Consider the following 24,293-nt stretch of genomic DNA (forward strand, 5'->3'; position numbering starts at 1 on the left):
TGCAACACATTGGGGTTTTATACCAACCTGAATTCTCAGTCAGAGATCATACATAGCAGTGTGATCGTATTGATTTGCATACTGTAAAGAGCCTAATGTGTAGTACAGGGAGATCATTTTCACAAATTTTCTTAAGGGAGTTAAAATTAAGTTTACAGAATAAGGAGTGCAGTTAGCCAAAAGATTATCTGAAATTGCAATCTATGTTGGTGAATGTGTTGAAGGAAGGAACCTTGGGTGTCTCACTGGCAAAGATGCTTATATATCTGATACAATATGACATTACAGTGCCCAAGTTTTTCCGGACTACAATGCAAGCTTCTTTCAGACACGCATGCACATCTGAAGCGACAGGCACTTCAGCGACGACAGCCTTTACGAAATACATGAAATGTATTCACAGTTGTGAATATGAACAGTATACAGCTGATGGTTGTTCATATTCGCAACCACAAATAGATTTCATGTACTTATCAAACAACGGAAAATCCAGGATGGAATGTAACATTATGAAAAGGATAGTTGCTATTCACCATATAGTGGAGTTGCTAAGTCACAGACAGGCACAACAAAAAGACTCAGAAAGTAAGCTTTTAGCCACACATGCACGCACACAGGGTCTCTGGCTGATGTGCGTATGTTGTCCATTTTCGACAAAGGCCTTAGTTGGCCAAAAGCTCACTTTCTGAAGTCTTTTCATTGTGTCTGTCTGCGACTCGGCATTTCCACTATATGGTGAGCAGCAACTATCCTTTTCACAATATTGTTTTATGTACTTATAAATCTTTTCTGCAACAAAAGATGGTTTGGAAATGAAAAATATAAAAGATTTCCCAACACTTTGAAAAATAAAATTAATTTTGTTGGAGTAAGACTAAAATTAATTTATGATAATATTTCTTCATCAATAAGAGAGTTTAAAATTAGTTGTACTCATATTCACTTTTGAAATTAAAATTGTCTGACAATGCAGAAAACACCAAAAGAAACCATTTAATATTGTAAGTAAAATAGACATCACGAAGGGAAGACTTTGACACAAATGACAATATTAATTAAAGTGTCAAAACAATTTGACAATTCAAGCACGTTCTTAATGGTCATGAAGGAAAATTAAATGAGTTGTCTTTTGCTAACAAAAAAGATTATGTTTATTGAACCAAAGTGTGTAAATAAGTTACTGATGTTCACAAAGACATCTGATAGATGAACACATCATATGTCTCTATTAAAATCATTTAAACAATGTTTCAAAATATGAGACTTATGAATGAAGTTTCTTCTATGAATTTTCTGATGAAGATAAGCAACGATATATGAGTTTTCTATACCTAAAACAGCTGTACCTCTCCAGGCAGCACAGCTCCATGGAAAGTAAAAGCTTGATCCCTGTCACAACTCTGAAACCTATCTCCGGGGTTCTCACAAACAATTACCTCTCTTCATAACTGAGGAAGTATGGTACATTACGTACCTCCTCATTATCGAATAGTGCTGCCTGGTTATGTATCCATGACTACTCTGATGAACAATGAATATTATTTCCACGACAATGCTACACACTATTCACTGTTTATTTTGAGCAGTAAGTATGAAACCAGTGTAATGTGTTCACATCAATTTCACTTGCTAAATCTAGCACCAAGAACATTTTAGTTTTTTATGAAAGTCAAAATGACTAAATGACAGATGTTTACGATTGGTTCCAGATAGCTGTCAGCCCCCCAGCAAGATTCTTAAGTTTGGAAACTAGGGGAGAAATAATGACAGAACTGATGCTATGAGCACACACAGTTATATATATCTCAGATTTTCAGAATGTTTTCAGTGTGTGTTGTCTGTTATAATTTCTAGTCCTATTTCTTTTTCATCATAAAAAAAGAAACTAAAGACAGTCCAAAAATGCCATTTACAAATAGAGATAATGTACAGATTCAAGTCATTCAGGATAAAATTGGAATTCCAACACATGGAAACAGTGTTTTGGGCTGGGGCTGGAAACAATGCTCTACTGACTGAGCTACTTACACCAGACAGCGTCAGTTATGTCATTATTTCTCCCCTCATTCCTAAACTTAAGAATCTTGCTGTGGTTGTGGTGTGGGTGGGGGGCTGACAGTTACCTGAGTCAAAAACAGATTTTTTTAAAGTAATAATTTTGAGAAGTGTTCTTACTAACTTTTACCAATGTACCATACTTTGGTTATCACTTTTAAAAATAATAAATGCAGTATCAGGCAATATTACTTTGTGTGTCCTTTACAACATAACTTTAGTTTTCCTGTGTCACAAAACTGATGACTAATTCTGTTTACTCTAAACAAATGTGCAATAATGCAACAAAATTAATTTACAATTTACACTCGGACAATCAGCAAATGAAGACAAACTGAAGTTTATTGGTATCTTTATGCTGAAATGAAAGAGAGTACATCTAATTTAATCAGAGATACTAATATAAATGTTACCTCTCTATATTTCTGCAGATACAGTTTCAGAGGTTCAACATAATTATCAAATCCTAAAGTGGTCATTGCAAATAGTATATCTTCACCATTAATAGTCTTTCTTTTCTCCATGTGACAACGATCACTTGCTTCACTTGTAATAAAACTTATAAATTCTGAAACGCACTCCTGCACACATTCTCTTGCATCTTTAGCAATCTTTCCTGGTTCTGGTATTCCTCTTTTCATAATTTTTGCAATGTTTGCAATTGGTAAGAAACGATCCTGCTCTCTCAATGGGTATCCTGGTTTATCTCCACCTCCTTGATTTGAATCATCAGTATTTTCAGCTGTAAGAATTGCATCACCATCATCTGAAAATGCAATCAAATAATTAAAATCATTTACATTTAATCAGCTAATACTAAATTTATAAAAGAAGTACTACAACACAATGGATTAACATATGATCTTACACCTATTTGGTGTACTTATATAAAGATAATTTATCAGTAATTATGCTTTCAATTACTTTAAAATAGGACTCGATACAATTCAATTTGTGTTTCACGAGGCAAGGCTCTCATCATCGTGTTGCTGTCACTCAGTTTGTGGCATTCATTAAATTGAAATAAAAAACACATTGTAGTAAAGGTCCTCGTCTTGCGCAAAATTATCCACTTCGCACACTACAACTTCACAATGCTGCATTGCCTGTGGGTGTGGGTACCAAGAGTGTCTATTTGACGCTTGTCACAGTGTCTGGAGGAAGTAGGAGTTGCTTCACATGAGGTATCCCTGTGTAAGAGCAGCTTTTCACACTTCCAAAGATATTATTTTACCAACTTCTAGCTACTACCTCCATGGAAGGTTAACTACTTGTAACTATTCACCTGCAATAAAATAAATCCAAAAGCTATTAAAAATCTCTATCTGCTATCACGCATTTATTTTATTTAATGAATGCTACATATTGAGTGGCCTGCTGATAAGAGTACTACATGGCCCAAAGGCAGGTTTGAACACCTCAGTGCTTTACTAGGCATATCTCCACTGGAGTTTTTCCAGCCAATGAAATGATTTACCCAGCTATTTATATGGGATCTACAATTTAATATTGACTCCAAAGCAAGATGGAACTCTGCATTCTTCACATAAAGCAGGTTTCCTAGACACCCCATAAGATGAATAGGCAGGACACAACAGAAGTTGCAAGTTGCAGGCAAAAACCCTCTCTCCAAAGATCACATTGATGGAAAAAAATTCTTAGGTCACTTTCCAAAACCACTGAACTTTACCAGATGTACGCACTGGATATTTGTTAAGTTTACCTGATGTGTGACCTTGTCTTTCGAATGTTCCATTAGAATCATTTTGCAGTAAAATATTAGAAATGCAAGCAATAATTTGAAAATTAATGCAATCATCCGAAACTAGCACCATTAAGAATTATAAGCAACAGTGACAGTCAAGTCAATAAATAATGAACACTTAAATGTTTCAAAAGTTGGTTATATATAGCAAAATATGAGCATTATTGTATACATACACCACGATGATTAGCTATTTGCCGTCCACTGCTTGATTAAGGGCACCACTAGAGTTTTCACTGGATTATGGTCTTTAGCTTATATTCAATCATATACAGGGTGTTACAAAAAGGTACAGCCAAACTTTCAGGAAACATTCCTCACACACAAATAAAGAAAAGATGTTATGTGGACATGTGTCCGGAAACGCTTACTTTCCATGTTAGAGCTCATTTTATTACTTCTCTTCAAATCACATTAATCATGGAATGGAAACACACAGCAACAGAACGTACCAGCGTGACTTCAAACACTTTGTTACAGGAAATGTTCAAAATGTCCTCCGTTAGCGAGGATACATGCATCCACCCTCCATCGCATGGAATCCCTGATGCGTTGATGCAGCTCTGGAGAATGGCGTATTGTATCACAGCCATCCACAATGCGAGCACGAAGAGTCTCTACATTTGGTACCGGGGTTGCGTGGACAAGAGCTTTCAAATGCCCCCATAAATGTCAAGAGGGTTGAGGTCAGGGAGTGTGGAGGCCATGGAATTGGTCCGCCTCTACCAATCCATCGGTCACCAAATCTGTTGTTGAGAAGCGTACGAACACTTCGACTGAAATGTGCAGGAGCTCCATCGTGCATGAACCACATGTTGTGTCGTACTTGTAAAGGCACATGTTCTAGCAGCACAGGTAGAGTATCCCGTACGAAATCATGATGACGTGCTCCGTTGAGCGTAGGTGGAAGAATATGGGGCCCAATCAAGACATCACCAACAATGCCTGCCCAAACATTCACAGAAAATCTGTGTTGATGACGTGATTGCACAATTGCGTGCCAATTCTCGTCAGCCCACACATGTTGATTGTGACAATTTACAATTTGATCACGTTGGAATGAATCCTCATCCATAAAGAGTACATTTGCACTGAAATGAGGATTGACACATTGTTGGATGAACCATTCGCAGAAGTGTACCCGTGGAGGCCAATCAGCTGCTGATAGTGCCTGCACACGCTGTACATGGTTCGGAAACAACTGGTTCTCCCGTAGCACTCTCCATACAGTGACGTGGTCAACATTACCTTGTACAGCAGCAACTTCTCTGACATTGACATTAGGGTTATCGTCAACTGCATGAAGAATTGCCTCATCCATTGAAGGTGTCCTCATCGTTCTAGGTCTTCCCCAGAAGCGAGTCATAGGCTGGAATGTTCCGTGCTCCCTAAGACGCCGATCAATTGCTTCGAACGTCTTCCTGTCGGGACACCTTCGTTCTGGAAATTTGTCTCGATACAAACGTACCGCGCCACGGCTATTGCCCCGTGCTAATCCATACATCAAATGGGCATCTGCCAACTCCGCATTTGTAAACATTGCACTGACTGCAAAATCACGTTCGTGTTGACACTAACCTGTTGATGCTACGTACTGATGTGCTTGATGCTAGTACTGTAGAGCAATGAGTCGTAAAGCACCGAAGTCAAAATTACCTTCCTTCAATTGGGCCAACTGGTGGTGAATCGAGGAAGTACAGTACATACTGACGAAACTAAAATGAGCTCCAACATGGAAAGTAAGCATTTCCGGACACATGTCCACATAACATCTTTTCTTTATTTGTGTGTGAGGAATGTTTCCTGAAAGTTTGGCCGTACCGTTTTGTAACACCCTGTATTGCGCACTATGTTCAGTAAGGCCTCACTTTAGACTTTTCCATTTATTTTATTTTCTTATTTTGCACACAATGAAATTTAGATTGAAATAACCATGGAGAAACAACCTTTTTTTTATTAAAGCCCAAAGAATAATAACACTACTATGCCAACATTATCAAGGCACACACTTCACAAACACATACAAATGAAAACAGAGTACTTTGTCGTGTTCGCATATCACCCCCTTCTCAGTAGTGTAGTCAGTTTATGAGTTTATGATTTCAACTAATCTCGCTGGAAATTGAATTTCATAACCACTTTTTTTTTTTTTTTTTAAGGTAAGTCTGCATCCCTTACAATGCCATACTCTTGGGGGGGGATAGAGAAAATCACCTAAGAGCACCTGTTTTACATTGTCAGTCAATACTTGGTATGGCATTCTGAATCTAGTTATTCAATTCAATAATTTAAGAATGCCCTCACTACTGCTTCGACTTTTATGTCTCTAACAAATACTACATCTAGCCAATGTGTAACTATATTGATGCTTGTTACACCATAAATATATTCATCAGAAGGAGGCACTGCTCATATGAAGTCAGGGTGATTTATTTTGAAGCATTCATCACTACTGGGAAAGCTTCCTAATAGCACTTTTAACAGGTTGTGATACTTTGTTTTTCTGACAAGCAGTACATGTTTTCATCTAATTTTGGACATCCTTTTTTGTACTGATACACATAAAGTGCAACAGTGTTGTTAAACAGTATACCTACAGGCTTCAGGCATATAAGGGTGAGTAATTTGTATCTCCATGTGTCGATGGTATTTTAATTCAAGCGATGTATGATGACTGGACTGTAGTTGATGAAAATCATCATCATCATCATCATCGTCGTCGTCATCGTCGTCTACTTGTTCTTCAGTTATATCTTCATAGCTAATTGGAACTAATTCTTCAAGCCTTTATAAGCTATCAGCAACAACATTTCCTTTACCAGATATATGTTGCAGATCTGTAGTAAACTTAAGAACATACTGGAGTTAACTTAATTGGACTGGCATTGCTTTCTCATTCTTTTGCTTAAATACACACATTACAAGAGCATGGTCAGTATAAATAAGGAAGTCTCTTCCTTCCTACAAGTATCTGACATATTTGACAGCCATGTATATACTAAGCAGCTCTCTATCATATGTGGGATACTACTTAGTGTCATTGTGAACTTTTTTGGGGAAAAATTCACATTGTCCTCCACTGTTTATCTTGCCAGTGTTGCTGTGCAGTACCTAATGCAAAATCTGATGAATCCACAAATAACGTGGGTTCATTACATGAACCGGGGAATGTCAAAAGCGTTGTATTTGCAAAATATTTGCATTTGTGGCAAGAAGTAGTTACTTCCTCCATCCACTCAAAATGCCTTTGGCAATTTTTAATTGTACCTTTTAAGTAAATCATTCAGCAAAGCTTGGTTTTCAGCAGTATGTTTCGAACATCGACAACAGAAATTGATGATCCCTAATAATGCTCTAAGTTCAAAATAAATCACCTTGACTTCATATGAGCAGTGCCTCCTTCTGATCATTTGTAGTTCGTTACTGTTGCTACCCTTTCTGGATATGGCTTCATTCCTGCAGGTGTAGCTAAATATCCCAAGAATGTTAGACCTACACCAAATACTGAGTTTCCAATATCTATTACAAAACCATGCTAATTCATCTGTTTAATGAGTGAATTTAGTTGCTCAACATGTTGCTCTGGACATTCTGATGCTATCAAAATATCATCCAAATATGGGAAGCAAAAATCCAATTCTCTTAAAACTTCACGTATAAACCTCTGAAATGTGCTAGGTACATTATGAAGTCTGAAGAGCATATAATTCAATGCATAAAGACAAAAGGTACAATAATAGCCAATTTTTGTTTATTAATCATTGGCTAATGGAATTTGGTAAAACTCTTTCAGTAGGTTAATCTTTGAGGATAGCTTTTTTTCTTTTGAAGCATAAAATTTACATCAACAACTTGTGGAACGGGATAGCAGTCTGACAGTGTCCAGTCATTCAGATTGTTACGATCTCCCCAAACTCGCCACTGACCATTTTGTTTCTTAACAAGGTATAGTGGACTAGCCCATAGCACTTGTGATGGATGTATAATAGCATTATTTAACAGAAACTGAAATTCTTTTTTAGCAATTTGCAATTTATGTAGGTCCAATCTATGAGCCTTACTGTACACTGGTGGACCACTAGACGTAGTGATGTAATGCTGCATTATGTGCTTCAACACCTTTGGTATGTATGGCTTTGTTAGTTCAGGAAACTTCTAAAGGGCCCTACCACACTGGGATGCCACAGCAGCTCTGCTGGCAGATGCCAGACAGAAGCTTGGGACACAATGGAGTCTCCCACACCTGGCACCTACACCTGAGTGTGGCAGCTCTGTGGGCAGAGTGGCCATCATGCAGTTCTGCTGGCAGGCCTGGCAGCACTGCCAGTTAAACACACACCTGCTTATGGCCACTCCTGCACCAGGACGCCAGCAGACCTGCCTAGTGCTACCTGCCGCTCATCCGTACCTAGTTATTTGCCCATGTGAGTGCTAGGGAGAGTTTTTACACCAAATCTTTTATCTGCAAGATTCGGATAAGATCAGCTACTTGGGACACTATCTCAGGACTACTCAAAATGCAAACTGGGAAAAAATGTTTTTGGAATTATGAGCATCATAAATGAAGCCATGTTCAAAAGCCAAGCCCCTCCACGTTATAATCATGTTTACACTACTTATAATAATGCACCTTCAGGATTCCAGCTGGCTGGAGCTTTTGGAAATTATTGATCCTCAATTTACTCATAGGCTGTTCCTGATGCTCCACTTCAATCACAAGAAGTTCCTACCAGACAAAGCATATTTTACTATTCGGGCTATGGAAGAACCTAATTCCAGATCGAAACAGCAGAGATACATCTCCTGCAGCTGAAAGTGATGCTAAAGGGTCCAAAGCATCAGACACGCTAGAATTATTTTAAGAGATAATATACGTAAACAAATGAGACAAGTTTCCTACATTTTGTCTAAAATATTTGTAGAGTGAATTTCAGTTTATAACAACAGACTTTACAAACAGAAACTGAAAAAAATTCCATGTATACTTTACAGTTAAAACTAAAATGGTAAATATCACCGCAAACAACAAATTATTACCTACTGATTAGACAGGTCACAAGAATCTATTTCCTCTGGTGAGATGACGTTAATTAAAACGGTGCCCTTTTTCGTCAGTTAAACTCGGGAGACCTCCACTAACTTGCCAAAAGAACGTACTGACATTCTCAAGAAATTGGAAAATGTAGCACTGTAATTTGTTAAACCATTATACAGCATGTAAAAAAATCGTTTATGTCACAACCAGCAATGAAGGGATGTACTCAGAATGTGTTTTTATGCATTCCCTTTTTATTTCGAACTTGCACACAAAGCTACCAGCTCTTCTACTGAGTAGATACTGAAGGTACTTTTCTGGCATCTTTGCTGGCATCTCGTACTGCCAGACCTGAGCGCTGCAAGCAGAGCGGCAGCAGACCTGCCATGGTGTCCCCAGGTGATAGAGCCCTAAGTTTGGAAAACAGACATCTTGCACAAAGTGAGCTTACTGATTTTTTACCATTGACAGTAGAAGTAGAAGCAGAGCAAAATTTGACAAGGACAGTAAATATTGCTATTGCCATTTTTTAAATTTGGCACATGGATGTAAGCCCGAAAAATATGTTCAGCCTTGTCAGTGGCCAAATAAGCAAAACTTTTAGGGTAGATACACCACCAGCTGAGTGTTCTACGCCAGTACCCACACTAAGTTGCCAATATTGCCTATTTGTTAAAGATCAAAATGGTGGAAGATATTTTCTGCTGAAGTGTTTAATAAGGTGATGTTATCTATCAACTTTTTATTTTTGAGACCATCAAGTAATGATGAAGAAATCAACCTCCAACACATCTTTTGATACATCTGTTACAACAAAGGGCCATTTAACATTGTGTTCGAGTGCTAAATCAATGGCTAAAAGCTTTGTACCACAAGTTTTTATCTCCAACCTATTTGCAGCATGAAGATTCAAGTCTGAGGATTTAACTTTCTAGTCTTTTAAAGCTGGTGTAACACACACATCTGCTTCACTACCTACCAGAAAGTATCTTCCGCCACTTCAATCTTTAACAAGTAAGCAATATCGGCAGCTCACTGCAGGTACTGGGGTAGAACACTCAGCCGCTGTTGTGTCTAAACCTTCTAGTTTTGCTTATTTGGTCACTGACAAGCCTGAATACATTTTTTTCAGGCTTATAGCCATGTGCCAAATTTAAAATGATAATAGCAATATTTACCATTTTTGTTGAATTTTGTTCTGTTTCTACTTCTACTGTGCAATCATTGGCTACTTGGCTTTCAGAGCATCTTAATCTCAGTTTCCAATTCTTCAATTCCTAAAAGAAGCTCTTGTGAACTGACACGGTTGGCGATGTTGATGAAATGGACTGAACTGATGCAATTTGAACCTCCCAACAAAGTGCACTTCAACCATATGACCTGCCATTTGAGCAGTCTTATCCACTGTTTTGTCAGATATAACCAAAATATTTTGAATGCTCCTAGGAAGTTTGTCAAGCCAAAATGTTTTTAAGATCTTGTCTGACACATCAGTATTGGCACAGCCCCGCATTTGTCTTAATAACAGGCTAAGCTTCGTATCATCCAGTTCTAAACCACTCAAGAGATTTTTAAGTTTTTGGTCTTCACTTTCTTTAAATACAGTCAAAATTCATTTTTCACAAGAGAATATTTTTGTTCTCATCACTTGTAACTAGATCCCATATATTTTCAACAGATTTTGTCTCCAGCTGAGTGAGCAAATAGTTAAATTTAGTTGCTCCGTACCTATAACAGCTATCGAAATTGCACTACAGCATGACGAAAACAGATGTCTGGCTCCTCCATCCTAAGCAGTGATAGCTTAATGTTCACCTTATCAATTTCTAGCTTACATTCAGGATTATTCCCCTCATATCCATTTGCTGTTGACATTTTGCATATTTTTTAAACACAGTAAGCGATGAATTCAAGCTTTAAAAAATAACATTTAAAATCTCGCCACAAATCAAGTTGCAAATGTTGTCATCTCAACAATCACATTTAGTTCATCGTCTCAGTCTTTTCTTATCTCTTGGAGTCCAGCAAAGAACTCCCTTGGTCCATCTACCATCCACTTGCGTAACTACCTGCCCTCTTCCATTTTCGCTGTGATTATAATCACATTGTGCACTCCAGTTTGTTTCTGGATTCATTTTCTTTGTTATCCTATTTATCCTCCTAATTCCCAATATGCATCTCATCATAGCTCTGTGCAGCTCTCAGTTTTAGAATGGTTTTTACATAAGAGGCCCATGTTTCAGTGCTATATGTAAAAACTTATAGTACATGCAATTTGTGTATTTTACATTTTAAAATTTTGGTAGCTTAGTTTTTAAAACTATTTTACCAAAACAACTCCAAGCCATTTGTAGTCTTCTGGTTATTTCTTTTTCTGTCCATCCAGTTACTGTCCTCATCTACCCTAAACACGAAAGCGACACCTAGTTATATGCCTTTGTTGCTAATTTTGCCCATTTCCACGATAATTACAAATTATTTTATTCTTATGATAATGGATTTTCAAAACTATTTCCTAGCTTCATACAGTAAGTTTCCTCATTCATTATTCAAGATACCTGCACAAGAGGCAAATTACACAACTTCATAAGTAAAATGGAGATGGATCAGATGAGTTCCTTTAACATATACTGACTTTTATTCTGCTATGATGTTATAGATCTGGAGACCACTTCCAGACCTGCTGTGAATAGTTTTGGAAGCATGGAACTGCTCTGCCTCACTCTTGTTTCAGTTACCATAAACTTCAGTTTTGACATATAAAAAAAGAAAACAAAATCCTTGCTTCTGAGGCTCTTTAGGTGTGGCGAGTTGTTGCTGGACTACTAAGGATGAACATAACTGAGTACTGAACGGAGTGAAAATAAACTATCCCAAGGAAGATTTCTGAAATACAGACTATAAGATATATTTCTTTGTTTACAGTGCTCATTTAAAAAGTTAACTCATAACAACAGTGAGGTAGTTAGAGATAGTGCACAAACTCACTAGTTGTATGTACAGTACACCAGTGGCAAGAGAATACCTCCACTGCATGATAGCAATGGTAGTGTTACTGATTACAGTGCCACTAAAGCAGAGTTAAAACACAGTTTTCCAGTAGTATTTTGGAACATATGCTTTGTTCGAACATTATGAGTCACACAACATTTTTAAGGCTTTCGTGGCCACTTGTTGACAAACTGCCTATTTGCTTCTGTCTCGGGTTCTTCGGCTGATGTTCGTCTGATGATTCCATTGACATTTCACCAGCACGAGTGGCTGGCATTGTCAAAGCTTCACCCTCCATTGCTGGTGGTGAACTGGAGCCAAGATCGCAGCCGCAGACTATATGTACCTGGTGCACTAACGTCCGAGGGCTTCTCCACAGTCATTTCGGCGTTCAGTGGAGAACTGAGACGAATCTATATTGGAAAATTATAGTGACAGCAACTATTTCAGGTCTCTGCAATACCTCTAACTGGACCTGTGGTATGGGTACACACCAGGGAGTGAACACATACGGTTGTCCAAAGGGTACATTTGAGAGGAGGGAGGTGGAAGTCCCTACAAAGAATTTCTAAACTAATAGCAATTTGGAAGCCCACTATGTGTCAATTGGCATGAATAAGTATCTCATAATGTGGATGATTAGGGAATTGGTGGATGGTAACTGCAACTGGTGACATCAATATTGTATATGTCAGGCCCTAGCTTCCACTACAAGACTGCCAAATGTTGAGGTGCTAAGGGAAAACCACACAGGGAAATGCTGCAAGTTCCACCAACAGCACAGAAGGAGGAAGTTTGTAACTGTACTAAAATGTAGCAATGTGATTTGCTTGTGAACTTGAGGCTTTCTTCAAGAAACAGCTTGGTTCAGCACTTCACTTCTCGCTACTGGGGAACTTCTCCCAGTAACTGGGATGGAGGTAATGAGTGTGAGTGTGTCAGTTCTTTATTATAGTAGATGATACATCACCAAGGTTCCTACAGTGCCACACATTGCAAGCTGCCAAGAGCTGCTTCATTTGCATTTACAGCCCTCATGAGCCCTTGTGACTGTTGAGATAATGTACCAGAAAAAAGTTCCTCAGTATGCACGCTAGACCTTCATTAAAAAAAAAAAAGAGCTTTCCTTTACCAGCAGGTAGGTTTACATTCCACCCTGGTAACAGACAAGTGGCTCACTAGATTTAGATTCGCCTAATTCATTCATAAATCTTTAATGTCTAAAATTGTTGTTATTGTTAGTTAAATATTATTTTTTTCAAATGTTACTAATTACAGTAGGTGCATCTGAAGTGAAGGCTTATTTAATAATTTTATTTCAATTTAAATAATGTATAACAATGCTTTGTTTAATGAATTATGAGACAATTTGTGGGCACTTCTTACCATCAAGAGGTGAAAGGTGTAGCACGGTCAATACACACATGTAAAACTGATACACATCCTAGCTTTTAGAACTAATAGTTATTTCATCTGGGACGGAGGGAGGGAGGGAGGGAGGGAGGGAGGGAGGGAGGGAGGGAGGGAGGGAGGGGGTTGAGGAAGGTTAAAAAGGAAGAGCAGCTCACTCATACCTCAGGAGCAGATGTAACCACCAGCAGTGAGGTCGATGGTACATGAAATGGAGGTGTTAGAGAGAGCTGGTCAGAGCTAGAGCATAGATAAGCTCTGTGCTAGCTTCAGCCCAGAGATTACAAGAATGGAGTGGGAAGTAAAGACAGATTATGTTGTTGTTGTTGTTGTTGTTGTTGTTGTTGTTGTTGCCTTCAGTCCTGAGACTGGTTTGATGCAGCTCTCCATGCTACTCTATCCTGTGCCAGCTTCGTCATCGCCCAGTACTTACTGCAACCTACATCCTTCTGAATCTGCTTAGTGTATTGATCTCTTGGTCTCCCTCTACGATTTTTACCCTCCACGCTGCCCTCCAATGCTAAATTTGTGATCCCTTGATGCCTCAGAACAAGTCCTACCAACCGGTCCCTTCTTCTTGTCAAGTTGTGCCACAAACTCCTCTTCTCCCCAATTCTATTCAATACCTCCTCATTAGTTATGTGATCTACCCAACTAATCTTCAGTATTCTTCTGTAGCACCATATTTCGAAAGCTTCTATTCTCTTCTTGTCCAAACTATTTATCGTCCATGTTTCACTTCCATACATGGCTACACTCCATACACATACTTTCAGAAATGACTTCCTGACACTTAAATCTATACTCGATGTTAACAAATTTTTCAGAAACGCTTTCCTTGCCATTGCCAGTCTACATTTTATATCCTCTCTAGTTCGACCATCATCAGTTATTTTGCTCCCTAAATAGCAAAAGTCCTTTACTACTTTAAGTGTCTCATTTCCTAATCTAATTCCCTCAGCATCACCCGATTTAATTTGGCTACATTCCATAATCCTCGTTTTGCTTTTGTTGATGTTCATCTTATATCCTCCTTTCAAGACACTATCCATTCCGTTCAACTGTTCTTCCAAGTCCTTTGCTGTCTCTGACAGAATTACAATGCCATCGGCGAACCTCAAAGTTTTTATTTCTTCTCCATGGATTTTAATTCCTACTCTGAATTTTACTTTTGTTTCTTTTACTGCTTGCTCAATATACAGATTGAATAACATCGGGGAGAGGCTACAACCCTGTCTCACTCCCTTCCCAACAACTGCTTCCCTTTCATGTCCCTTGACTCTTATAACTGCCATCTGGTTTCTGTACAAATTGTAAATAGCCTTTCGCTCCATGTATTTACCCCTGCCACTTTTAGAATTTGAAAGAGAGTATTCCAGTCAACACTCTCAAAAGCTTTCTCTAAATCTACAAATGCTAGAAACGTAGGTTTGCCTTTCTTTAATCTTTCTTCTAAGATAAGTTGTAAGGTCAGTATTGCCTCACGTGTTCCAACATTTCCACGGAATCCAAACTGATCTTCCCTGAGGTCGGCTTCTACCAGTTTTTCCATTCGTCTGTAAAGAATTCGCGTTAGTATTTTGCAGCTTTGACTTGTTAAACTGATAGTTCGGTATTTTTCACATCTGTCAACACCTGCTTTCTTTGGGATTGGAATTATTATATTCTTCTTGAAGTCTGAGGGAATTTCGCCTGTCTCATACATCTTGCTCACCAGATGGTAGAGTTTTGTCAGGACCGGCTCTCCCAAGGTCGTCACTAGTTCTAATGGAATGTTGTCTACTCCCGGGGCCTTGTTTCGGCTTAGTTCTTTCAGTGCTCTGTCAAACTCTTCACGCAGTATCATATCTCCCATTTCATCTTCATCTTCAATCTTCATCCTCTTCCATTTCCATAATACTGTCCTCAAGTACATCGCCCTTGTATAGACCCTCTATATACTCCTTCCACCTTTCTGCTTTCCCTTCTTTGCTTAGAACTGGGTTTCCATCTGAGCTCTTGATATTCATACAAGTGGTTCTTTTTTCTCGAAAGGTTTCTTTAATTTCCCTGTAGGCAGTATCTATCTTACCCCTACTGAGATAAGCCTCTACTTCCTTACATTTGTCCTCTAGCCATCCCTGCTTAGCCATTTCAGATGGGGTAAAGAGCACGAGAGATGCCAGCAAGACCAGCAACCACAAAGCCATGAGTATAAGCTACTTCTGAACCCCGAAATGTGTCAAGAATAGAGAAGAACTGATGGTGGAGGGCTTCAGGCTTCAGGATAAGCTGAGTCTCAGATGCAGATGGCGATAACACTAGACCTGGGCTGCCACTGAGGGACGTGGATCTCCATATATGGAAAGAGGAAACGGTAGTTCAGGTGCTCCAGGGAGCAGCAGATGTGTAACACAAAAGTGATCAACTGTTGTTCATGCAGAGCCTGAAATCGTTGAACATATCACTCTGCTAGGAAGATGATCATGGGGCTAGTACAGAAGAACCAGTTGCCAGTTTTACACTACAATGGTGTATCAGATAAAGCATCTGTAATGTCAACAATGACAGCAATAATCTAGACAGGACTAAACCAACGCAGTGTCGAGCTGTATCAGTAGAGCAGTCCACATCCCAGTTGGTGTTGCTGAGGCATCAAAGAACACTGAGGTATGACCAGCGCACCAACTTAAGTTGCCATAGAAAGGCGGGAGAAGCCATGTCAACCAGGCAGCAGCGATCACTCTCCAAAAATGATGAGAGTCCACCACATTGAGGGACTGGCCATAAAGCTACAGATTTGGATGGGGATGTACTGTATAGCGACAACAAAAACGCAAAACGCAGGTCTCGGCAGCCGAAAAATGGAACCCACGAGTGAGAGCTTAAGACTGCACATGGTGTATTGCTCCCTGCAGACTGCATTCAGCAATGTTGATTGTGGACACACAAAATAGCGCAAAAATCATCAACATACAAAGATGGGGTCACCGTAGGTCCTGCAACCACCACAAGACTACTGATAGACAGTTTTGATTGACGTACAATCAAACCAGAGGTGTGCGAACCCCCATTCTCTTCCAGATAAAAACTGGGAGCGGACCACGGAGGCCTCACTCATTAAGGTGACAAGGATATGATGGTGCCATGTGGTATCATGAGTTTTATGCAGATTTGGGGGGGGGGGGGGGGGGGGACTGCAATAAGGTGCTACAAGCAGTGTGTAGGTGGTGATATAAGTGCTTCATGTCACAGCAGTAAACCATAACTTTAACTTTTTCAAGAAGGGTATTCTCACTCTAGAGTCAGGATGCAAGTGCCGGTATCAACGCGATTGTCCTTAGGACCTCTCTGGATGAAATGAACACTGTCATGCCATCATATTAAATGACTGGTGAGGACTTATGCCCTCTGGGGTGTCTCCTAAGTGCTCTCAAACACAGAGGGAAGTCAAATGTCTGGTAGAACAGATTTTAATCAGTAAGGAACCATATGGTATCTTACTGAGTGAGTTAACTTCACCAAAATTATATTTGTAAAAGTTTGGTAAATTGCAAAAGATTAATCGCCTGTCCTGGAACAAACCAAGTAACGAGGAAAGAGTTTCACCCCAAGCCAACAGGCCTGGCTGTTATCCCGGAGGGGGGGGGGGGGGGGGGGGGGGGGGGCAGGGCCAAGGATGCAAAAGTAGAAGCAGAGAGATAACTGTTCCTTTTTGAAGAAACAGCCGAGGAAGAGTATCCAGAAGTATCGACCATAGTATGCTTCATGTGCAGACTGTACAACCTGGTACCACACAATCCAATCAGGGACTCACCCTGTGACAGCCACCTAGCCATGGCAAGAGCCATCTGGCACAACTGTCGTTGCCGGGATTTCCAATGCCCCAAAGCAACATAGCTCACACTTGGGAAACAAAATTTAGACAGGGAGATCAAACCCAAGGGAGACCACAACAAGCTGAAAAAAAATGGAGAATGGAAAAGCAGAACAAAGATCAAAAAGGTATAGCAGAACTGAAGGAATAATCACATCGTCATAAAGGGGAACACCGAGTGAGGAGGAGGGTGGTGGCAGGGGTGGGGGGGGGGGGGGAGGGGCAGGAGCTAGGATGGGAAGGAGTGGATACGGGGAAGGGATGCAGCCCAAGAGAGCAGAAAGACAGCAGTAGCCTGGGGTCCCATGTGCACCCACCACGTTTGTACCCACAAAAAGAACTGTGGGGCCCCTAGGTGGATGATGGAACACAGGGTGATGAGATAAAGTCCGGAAGGGTGCCAGGATGGAAGGATGTGCTAGAGGACAAGTTCTCATCTCTGAAGTTCAAGGAAACTAGTATCATGATAGAGGATAAGCCCTTGTAGTAGATGTTGGTGAAAAAGCCCTAAGGGCAATTTGGGAATAAATCCTGAAATTGTATCTTGGGTTCTTATAGGTAGGTTGGTTTAAAGGCGGGAGAAGGGACCAAACTACGAGGTCATCATTACCTTGTTCCTAATAAAACAATGCCTCAAGGGTGAGAATAAAACGGATGAAACATAACACAAAACGGAAAGAAAGGAAAATCCACAAGAACGAAGGGAAGGCGAAAACACTAAAAGGAACAAAAGAGGACAAGAAAATAACAGAGAGATGCTAGAAACAGAGGGGAGTAAAACGTAAAAGCAGATTACAGTGGCTGGTCAACCACGAGAATAAAAAGAGAAAGCCAGCCACTCTGCAACACATTAAAACCTTCACCCTAAAAGCACTATGGTGGAGGACATGGAGGGACAAAGGACATGCACTAAAACTTAGATAGACGTATAAAACCCAGTCTCATGGATAAAACATAAAATTAAAGCTGCTGTGGAGGCATTGTCACCCAACACCGAAGGCAGGGTGCTGGGAAAGTTAAAAGTCTGCCACAGAGCGGCAAAAAGTGGGCAGTCCAGCAAGAGGTGGACGACTGTCATTTGGGAGCCACAGCGACACTGAAGTGGGTCCTCACGACGGAGTAGGTAACCATGCGATAGCCATGTATGGCCAATGCAGAGCCGGCAGAGGACAACTCATTCCCTGTGAGAGGCCTGCATGGAAGACTTCCACACATTCACAGTCTCCTTAATGACACACAGTTTGCCGTCCATGCTGTTATGCCATTCCGTCTCCCAAAGCTGGAAAACCCTGCGGTGTAAGACAGACCGCAGGTCAGCTTCGGAGATGCCTATCTCCAGAAGCGGTTTTGGCGTCGCCTGTTTGGCCAGCCTGTCGGCAAGTTTGTTGCCGCGGATTCCGATGTGTCCCGAGATCCACAGAAACACCACGGAATGGCGGGACTGTTCCAGAGCACAGATGGACTCTTGAATGGACGCTACCAGAGGGTGGCGAGGGTAGCACTGGTTGATAGCTTGTAGGCTGCTCAATGAGTCAGTACACATGAGAAATGACTCGCCAGGGCATGAGTGGATGTACTCAAGAGCACGAGATATGACCGCAAGCTCTGCAGTGAAAACACTGCAGCCAACTGGCAAGGAGTGCTGCTCAACATATCCTCCATGAACATATGCAAAAGCCTATGTGACCATCAGCCATTGAACCATCGGTGTACACCACTTCAGAGCCCCGGAACACATCAAGATTCAAGAGGAAGTGACAGCGGAGAGCGGCGGGGTTAATGGAGTCCTTATGGCCATGAAAAAGATCCAGATGAAGCTGAGGCTGAGGCGTACGTGAACAGACCGCAAATAGAAGTGGTAAAGGGAAGGACTCCAGTTCAGAGAGAAGGGACCGCACGCGAACCACAATCGTTAACACCTATCTGGGCCGCCATTGCGGGAGATGGACTGCCGCGGACGGGAAAAGAAGACGGTAATTAGGATGCTCAGGGTATCTATGAATGTGTGCTGTGTAATTGGCAAGCAGTTGCGCACGTCTGATCTGCAGTGGAGGGAAACCAGCCTCCACCAGTACGCTGGTCACCGGACTCATTCTAAAAGCTCCTGTCGCTAATCAAACCCCACAGTGGTGCACAGGGTCGAGTAACGTAATGCTGAAGGCACTGCCAAACCATAAACCACACTCCCACAGTCAATTCGGGATTGGACAAGGGCTCTGTAGAGCTGCAGCAGTGTACAGCGATCTGCACCCCAATTGGTGTTGCTCAGGCAATGGAGGGCATTGAGGTGCTGCCAAGCACTTCTGCTTAAGCTGACAAAAATGAGGGAGCCAAGTCAATCGAGCGTCGAAAACCAGTCCCAGGAATTGATATGTCTCCATTACAGTGAGAGGATCGTCATTAAGGTAAAGTGTGGCTTCCGGGTGAATGGTACGACGCCAACAGAAGTGCATGACACACGACTTTGCAGCTGAAAACTGGAAGCCGTGGGCTAGAGGCCATGACTGGGCCTTGTGGATGGCTCCCTGGAGGCGCCGCTTAACAACAACAGTACTGAAGCAGCAGTACAAAATGCAGAAGTCGTCTGCATACAGAGAAGGTGAGACGGAGGGGCCAACAGCTGCTGCTAGATTGTTAATGACCACTAAAAATAGACACTCAATACAGAGCCCTGCGGGACTCCATTCTCCTGGATATGGATGGAACTATGGGAGTTACCAACTTGGACATGAAAAGTATGGAACGACAGGAAGTTTTGGATAAAAATCGGGAGTGGTCACCGGAGACCCCACTCATATAATGTGGCAAGGGTATGATGTCGCCAAGTCGTGTCGTATGCTTTATGCAAGTCAAAAAAAGACAGCAATCAGGTGTTGCCATCTGGAAAAGGCTGTTCGGATGACAGACTCAAAGGACACAAGATTATCAGTGGTAGAGTGACCCTGACGGAAGCAGCCCAACATGGAGCCAGTGAGCCACGTGGCTCAAGGACCCAACCCAACCGCCGACATACCATATGTTCCAGCAGCTTACAAAGAGTGTTGGTGAGGCTGACGGGCCAATAGCTATCCACATCAAGCGGGTTTTAAGCAGGTTTGACCATCAGAATGATGGTGCTCTCCCGTCATTGCGATGGAAAGACGCCATCGCACCAGATCCGGATGAAGATGACGAGAAGATGTCACTTATAGTCAGATGAGAGATGTTTAATCATCTGGCTGTGGATGCGATCAGGCCCAGGAGCTGTGTCGGGGCAATGAGCAAGGGCTATGAGGAGCTCCCACTCTGTAAATGGGGCGTTACAGGATTCACTGCAGCATGTAGTGAATGAGAGGAGGTTCCCTTCCAGCCACCGTCTGAGTGTGCGAGAGGCTGGGGGGGTACTCCTGTGATGCAGAGGCACGAGCAAAGTGCTCAGCAATTGTGTTTGCGTCGGTAGATAACTCGCCATTTATGGTAACACTGGGGACAGCTGTTGGGGGGCTGGTACCAGAATAGACGTTTGATCTTTGCCCAGACTTGGGAAGGTGATGTGTGGCACCCAATGGTGGAGACATACCTCTCCCAACACTCCTCCTCCTGTTGTTTGATAAGGTAGCGAACACGGGCACGGAGCCATTTAAAGGCTATGAGGTGCTCCAGGGAAGGGTGCCGCTTATGCCGCTGCAGAGCTCGCCGACGCTCCTTAATTGCTTCCGCAACTTCCGGCGACCACCAAGGGACTGCCTTACGCCTCGGTCACCCTAAAGAGCGAGGGATCGCATTTTCTGCCGCAGAAACAATTGTGCTAGTCACCTGCTCAACCATCATATCGATGTTACCATGTGGGGGAGATTCAGCAGTGACAGCAGAGGTGAAAGTTCCCCAGTCCGCTGTGTTCAAAGCCCATCTGGGCAGGCGTTTCTGTGCCTGACGCTGGGGCAGTGACAGGAAGACGGCAAAGTGGTCACTACCACACAGGTCGTCATGTGCTCTCCAGTGGATAGATGGGAGAAGTCCTGTGCTGCAAACTGATAAATGAATGGCCAAGTAACTACCATGAGCCACAATGAAATGCATGGTGTCCCCAGCATTTAAGAGGCAGAGATCGAATTGCAACAGTAAAGTTTCGAAATCTCTTCCTCGGCCAGTAAGCATGGTACCACCCCACAAGGGGTTATGGGCATTAAAATCTCCCAGAAGTTGGAAAGGTTTAGGGAGTTGATCAATCAGTGCAGCTAATACATTCAGGGGTCCTGCACCATCTGGAGGAAGATATACATTGCAGACATTTATTTCCTGCATTGTCCTTATTCTGACAGCCACAGCTTCAATAAGGGTTTGAAGGGGCACATGTTCACTACAGACCGAGTTTAGGACATAAACGCAAACTCCACCTGACATTCGATTACAGTCTCTACAGTTCCTGTAATATCCCTTATAGCCGCAGAGGGCAGGGGTCCGCATTGCTGGGAACCAGGTTTCCAGGAGGGCAATGCAGAAAGCAGGTGTAAAGCTTAACATTTGCCGTAGCTCAGCAAGGTGGTGGAAAAAACTGCTGCAATTCCACTGGAGGATGACATCGTGAGACTGGGAAGGCATGGAACATTCAATGAGGCAGTTTACGCCTCAGAGTCACCTGCTGCCATCGATTTATTGCCTGAGCAGTCTATATCCATTGTGTCTGAGGGTCTGGCGAGATCTAGGTCCTCAGCGGACGCCAAAATCTCCACCCCATCCTCAGCTGCAGAGCTTGTAGGTAGCGGTGGTGTGGGTGCCACCGCAAGTACCTTGTTCTTGGGGGTCTTCTTTTTCAAATTCTCGCGCTGTTCCTTGGGTTTCCCTAGCTGGGAGGGCTTCACTGAATAAGTCTCCGGGACTGAGGATGAGTGTGAAGCCCTACAACCAGCTGCTTTTGGGCTCTTCAGCCACTGGTGGGTGTCATCTTTCCCACTTCAGAAACCTGGAAAGGGAGTGACCCAAGGGACCCCTTTCTAGCGAGAGGAGCTGAAGAAGACTTACACTTCTCTGGCTCAGAAGTGGGGACTGATATTCCCCGATGGTTGGTTGGGGGAGGGGGGGGGGGTGATGCTCCCGAAGTAGGTGGTGTGGGAGCAACAGGGAGGGAAGTGCCACCCACCATCAAGGGGGCAGGTGTAGTCTCCCAGTTCTGAGAGGCGACAGGAATTTGAGGAACTGATGGGGCGACAACTGTTCTCATAGCGGCAGCATATGAGGAGGTTATAGCCACAGGATATAGGTGCTCAAATTTCCTCTTAGCCTCAGTGTAGGTCAGTCAGTCCAGGGTCTTATATTCCATTATTTTCCTCTCTTTCTGTAAAATCCTGCAGTCTGGTGAACAAGGTGAATGATGCTCTCTGCAGTTGACACAGATGGCAGGTGGGGCACATGGAGTATTGAGATGCAATGGTCATCCACAATCACGACAGACGGGGCTGGAAGTACAGTGGGAAGACATATCGCCGAACTTCCAGCACTTAAAGCACTGCATCGAGGGAGGGATACATGGCTTAACATCACAGCGGCAGACCATCACCTCGAAGGTGAAGATGAAGGCACCGGTGGCAACCTGGTTATCCCTTGCACCCCGATGGACATGCAGCATGAAATGAACACTTCACCGCTCTAAACTGGCGCGCAGCTCATCGTCAGACTGCAAAAGAAGGTCCCTGTGGAATATAACACCCTGGATAATATCTAAGCTCTTATGAGGCGTGATGGTTACAGAAACATCCCCCAACTTGCCACAAGCAAGTAATGCCCGTGCCTGGGCAGAGGATGCTGTTTTTATCAAAACTGACCCAGAGCCCATTTTGGAGAAGCCTTCGACCCCCCCAAACTTGTCCTCCAAATGCTCCACAAAAAACTGAGGCTTCATGGACATGAAAGATTCCCCATCAGCTCTCTAACATACAAGGTACCGGGGTGAATAAGATTCGCTGCCATCCTTAGCCTGATGTTCCTCCATGGTGTGGCCAGGGAGGAGAACGATTTGAGATTGTACTTCTGTGTGTTGAATTGAGCTTGTGATCGCTTAGAGACTGCTGGTGTTTCACCACCAGCAAGATTTGATGGACTACGCTTCATCGCTTGTCATCTGCCCTGATGCTGCCCACTCCGGCCAGGGGCCCTCCCCATGGGTGTCACCCAGTCACAGCAAAGGCCACCTGTCAAAATGGCCACTGCCAGGAGTCCCGATGCCCCAGGGTGACTGGCATCTAATCCGTGGCATATGTGGGGGGTTTACGGCACAGGCATCAGCAGAACGATCCCTGTGTTGTCAGGGGACTATAACCAACAGGGTACATAGCGGCCCCACCACAACGGACTGGCTACCGTGCTGGATACGAGGTGCAAGAAGTCCATGGTCATCGTTGGCACATAAAGTGTCACTGCATAGTGCATGGTGGAAAACAGACCCAGGAAGGTGTCCTTGCCCAAGAGATGGAGAATGGGCAGGACTGAAATGCGATGACAAGAAAGTGGGCTAAAGATATCAATGCACGATGGACATGATGCACCACGTAAGGCGCCCCTTCCCGAATTGGCTCGCTCTTTGGGAAAATTTTGAAAAATGGTGGTCAAACCCTACAGAGACCCATCACATAAAGACTGAAAGGTGTAAGACTCCTTTTAGTTGCCTCTTGCAACAGGCGGAGGGGGGGGGTTTCAATGTGTTGAGTTGGTGAAAAAAAAAAAAGCACTAAACTTTCAGAAAGTTGCTTTCTGTATCTTTCTAAATATCTAGTAATATGATCTTCAAATCCATAGTTAGAGCTGAAGAAGAGCATGGCACTGAGACAGAGTAGGACCATGCTGACCACAAGGAATGATGAAACTACCATAACTAATGAAAAAATGGTGATCAAAACTACCAGAGGGTGTCAATGAGGGAGGGTTTTGTCCCCTCTACTATGTAACCTACTGGTGAATGAACTCATTTAAGAGCTGAATACTAAATGTTGCTTTTGTCAAGGATATGTGGACAACTTAAGTCACAGTAATACTTGGCAAATCTGCTAGTACTGTTAGAACTATGGAACAATGTGCATTGAACATTGTGTTAAATTGGTGCACGACACAGGATCTAAGGAGCAACCCTAATCTTTGTAATACCATTTACAAGGAAGAACATACAGGACATGCACTGGAATCTTAGCTTCTCTATGAAACTCCATGTG

General features: G+C 42.4%; 1 protein-coding gene across 2 annotated transcripts in view; it reads right to left on the reverse strand.

Moving 5' to 3' along the window:
• Positions 1–24,293, reverse strand: part of LOC126260099 (nuclear transcription factor Y subunit beta) — a 104,418-nt gene that overhangs the window by 19,402 nt on the left and 60,723 nt on the right. For both annotated transcript variants that reach the window (XM_049957331.1, XM_049957332.1), the window contains one exon: positions 2,469–2,821. In XM_049957331.1, the coding sequence (XP_049813288.1) occupies positions 2,469–2,821 (353 nt within the window). The remainder of the gene's footprint in view (positions 1–2,468; positions 2,822–24,293) is intronic.

This window comes from Schistocerca nitens, chromosome 5 (genome assembly GCF_023898315.1).
Source record: "Schistocerca nitens isolate TAMUIC-IGC-003100 chromosome 5, iqSchNite1.1, whole genome shotgun sequence".
NCBI lineage: Eukaryota > Metazoa > Arthropoda > Insecta > Orthoptera > Acrididae > Schistocerca > Schistocerca nitens.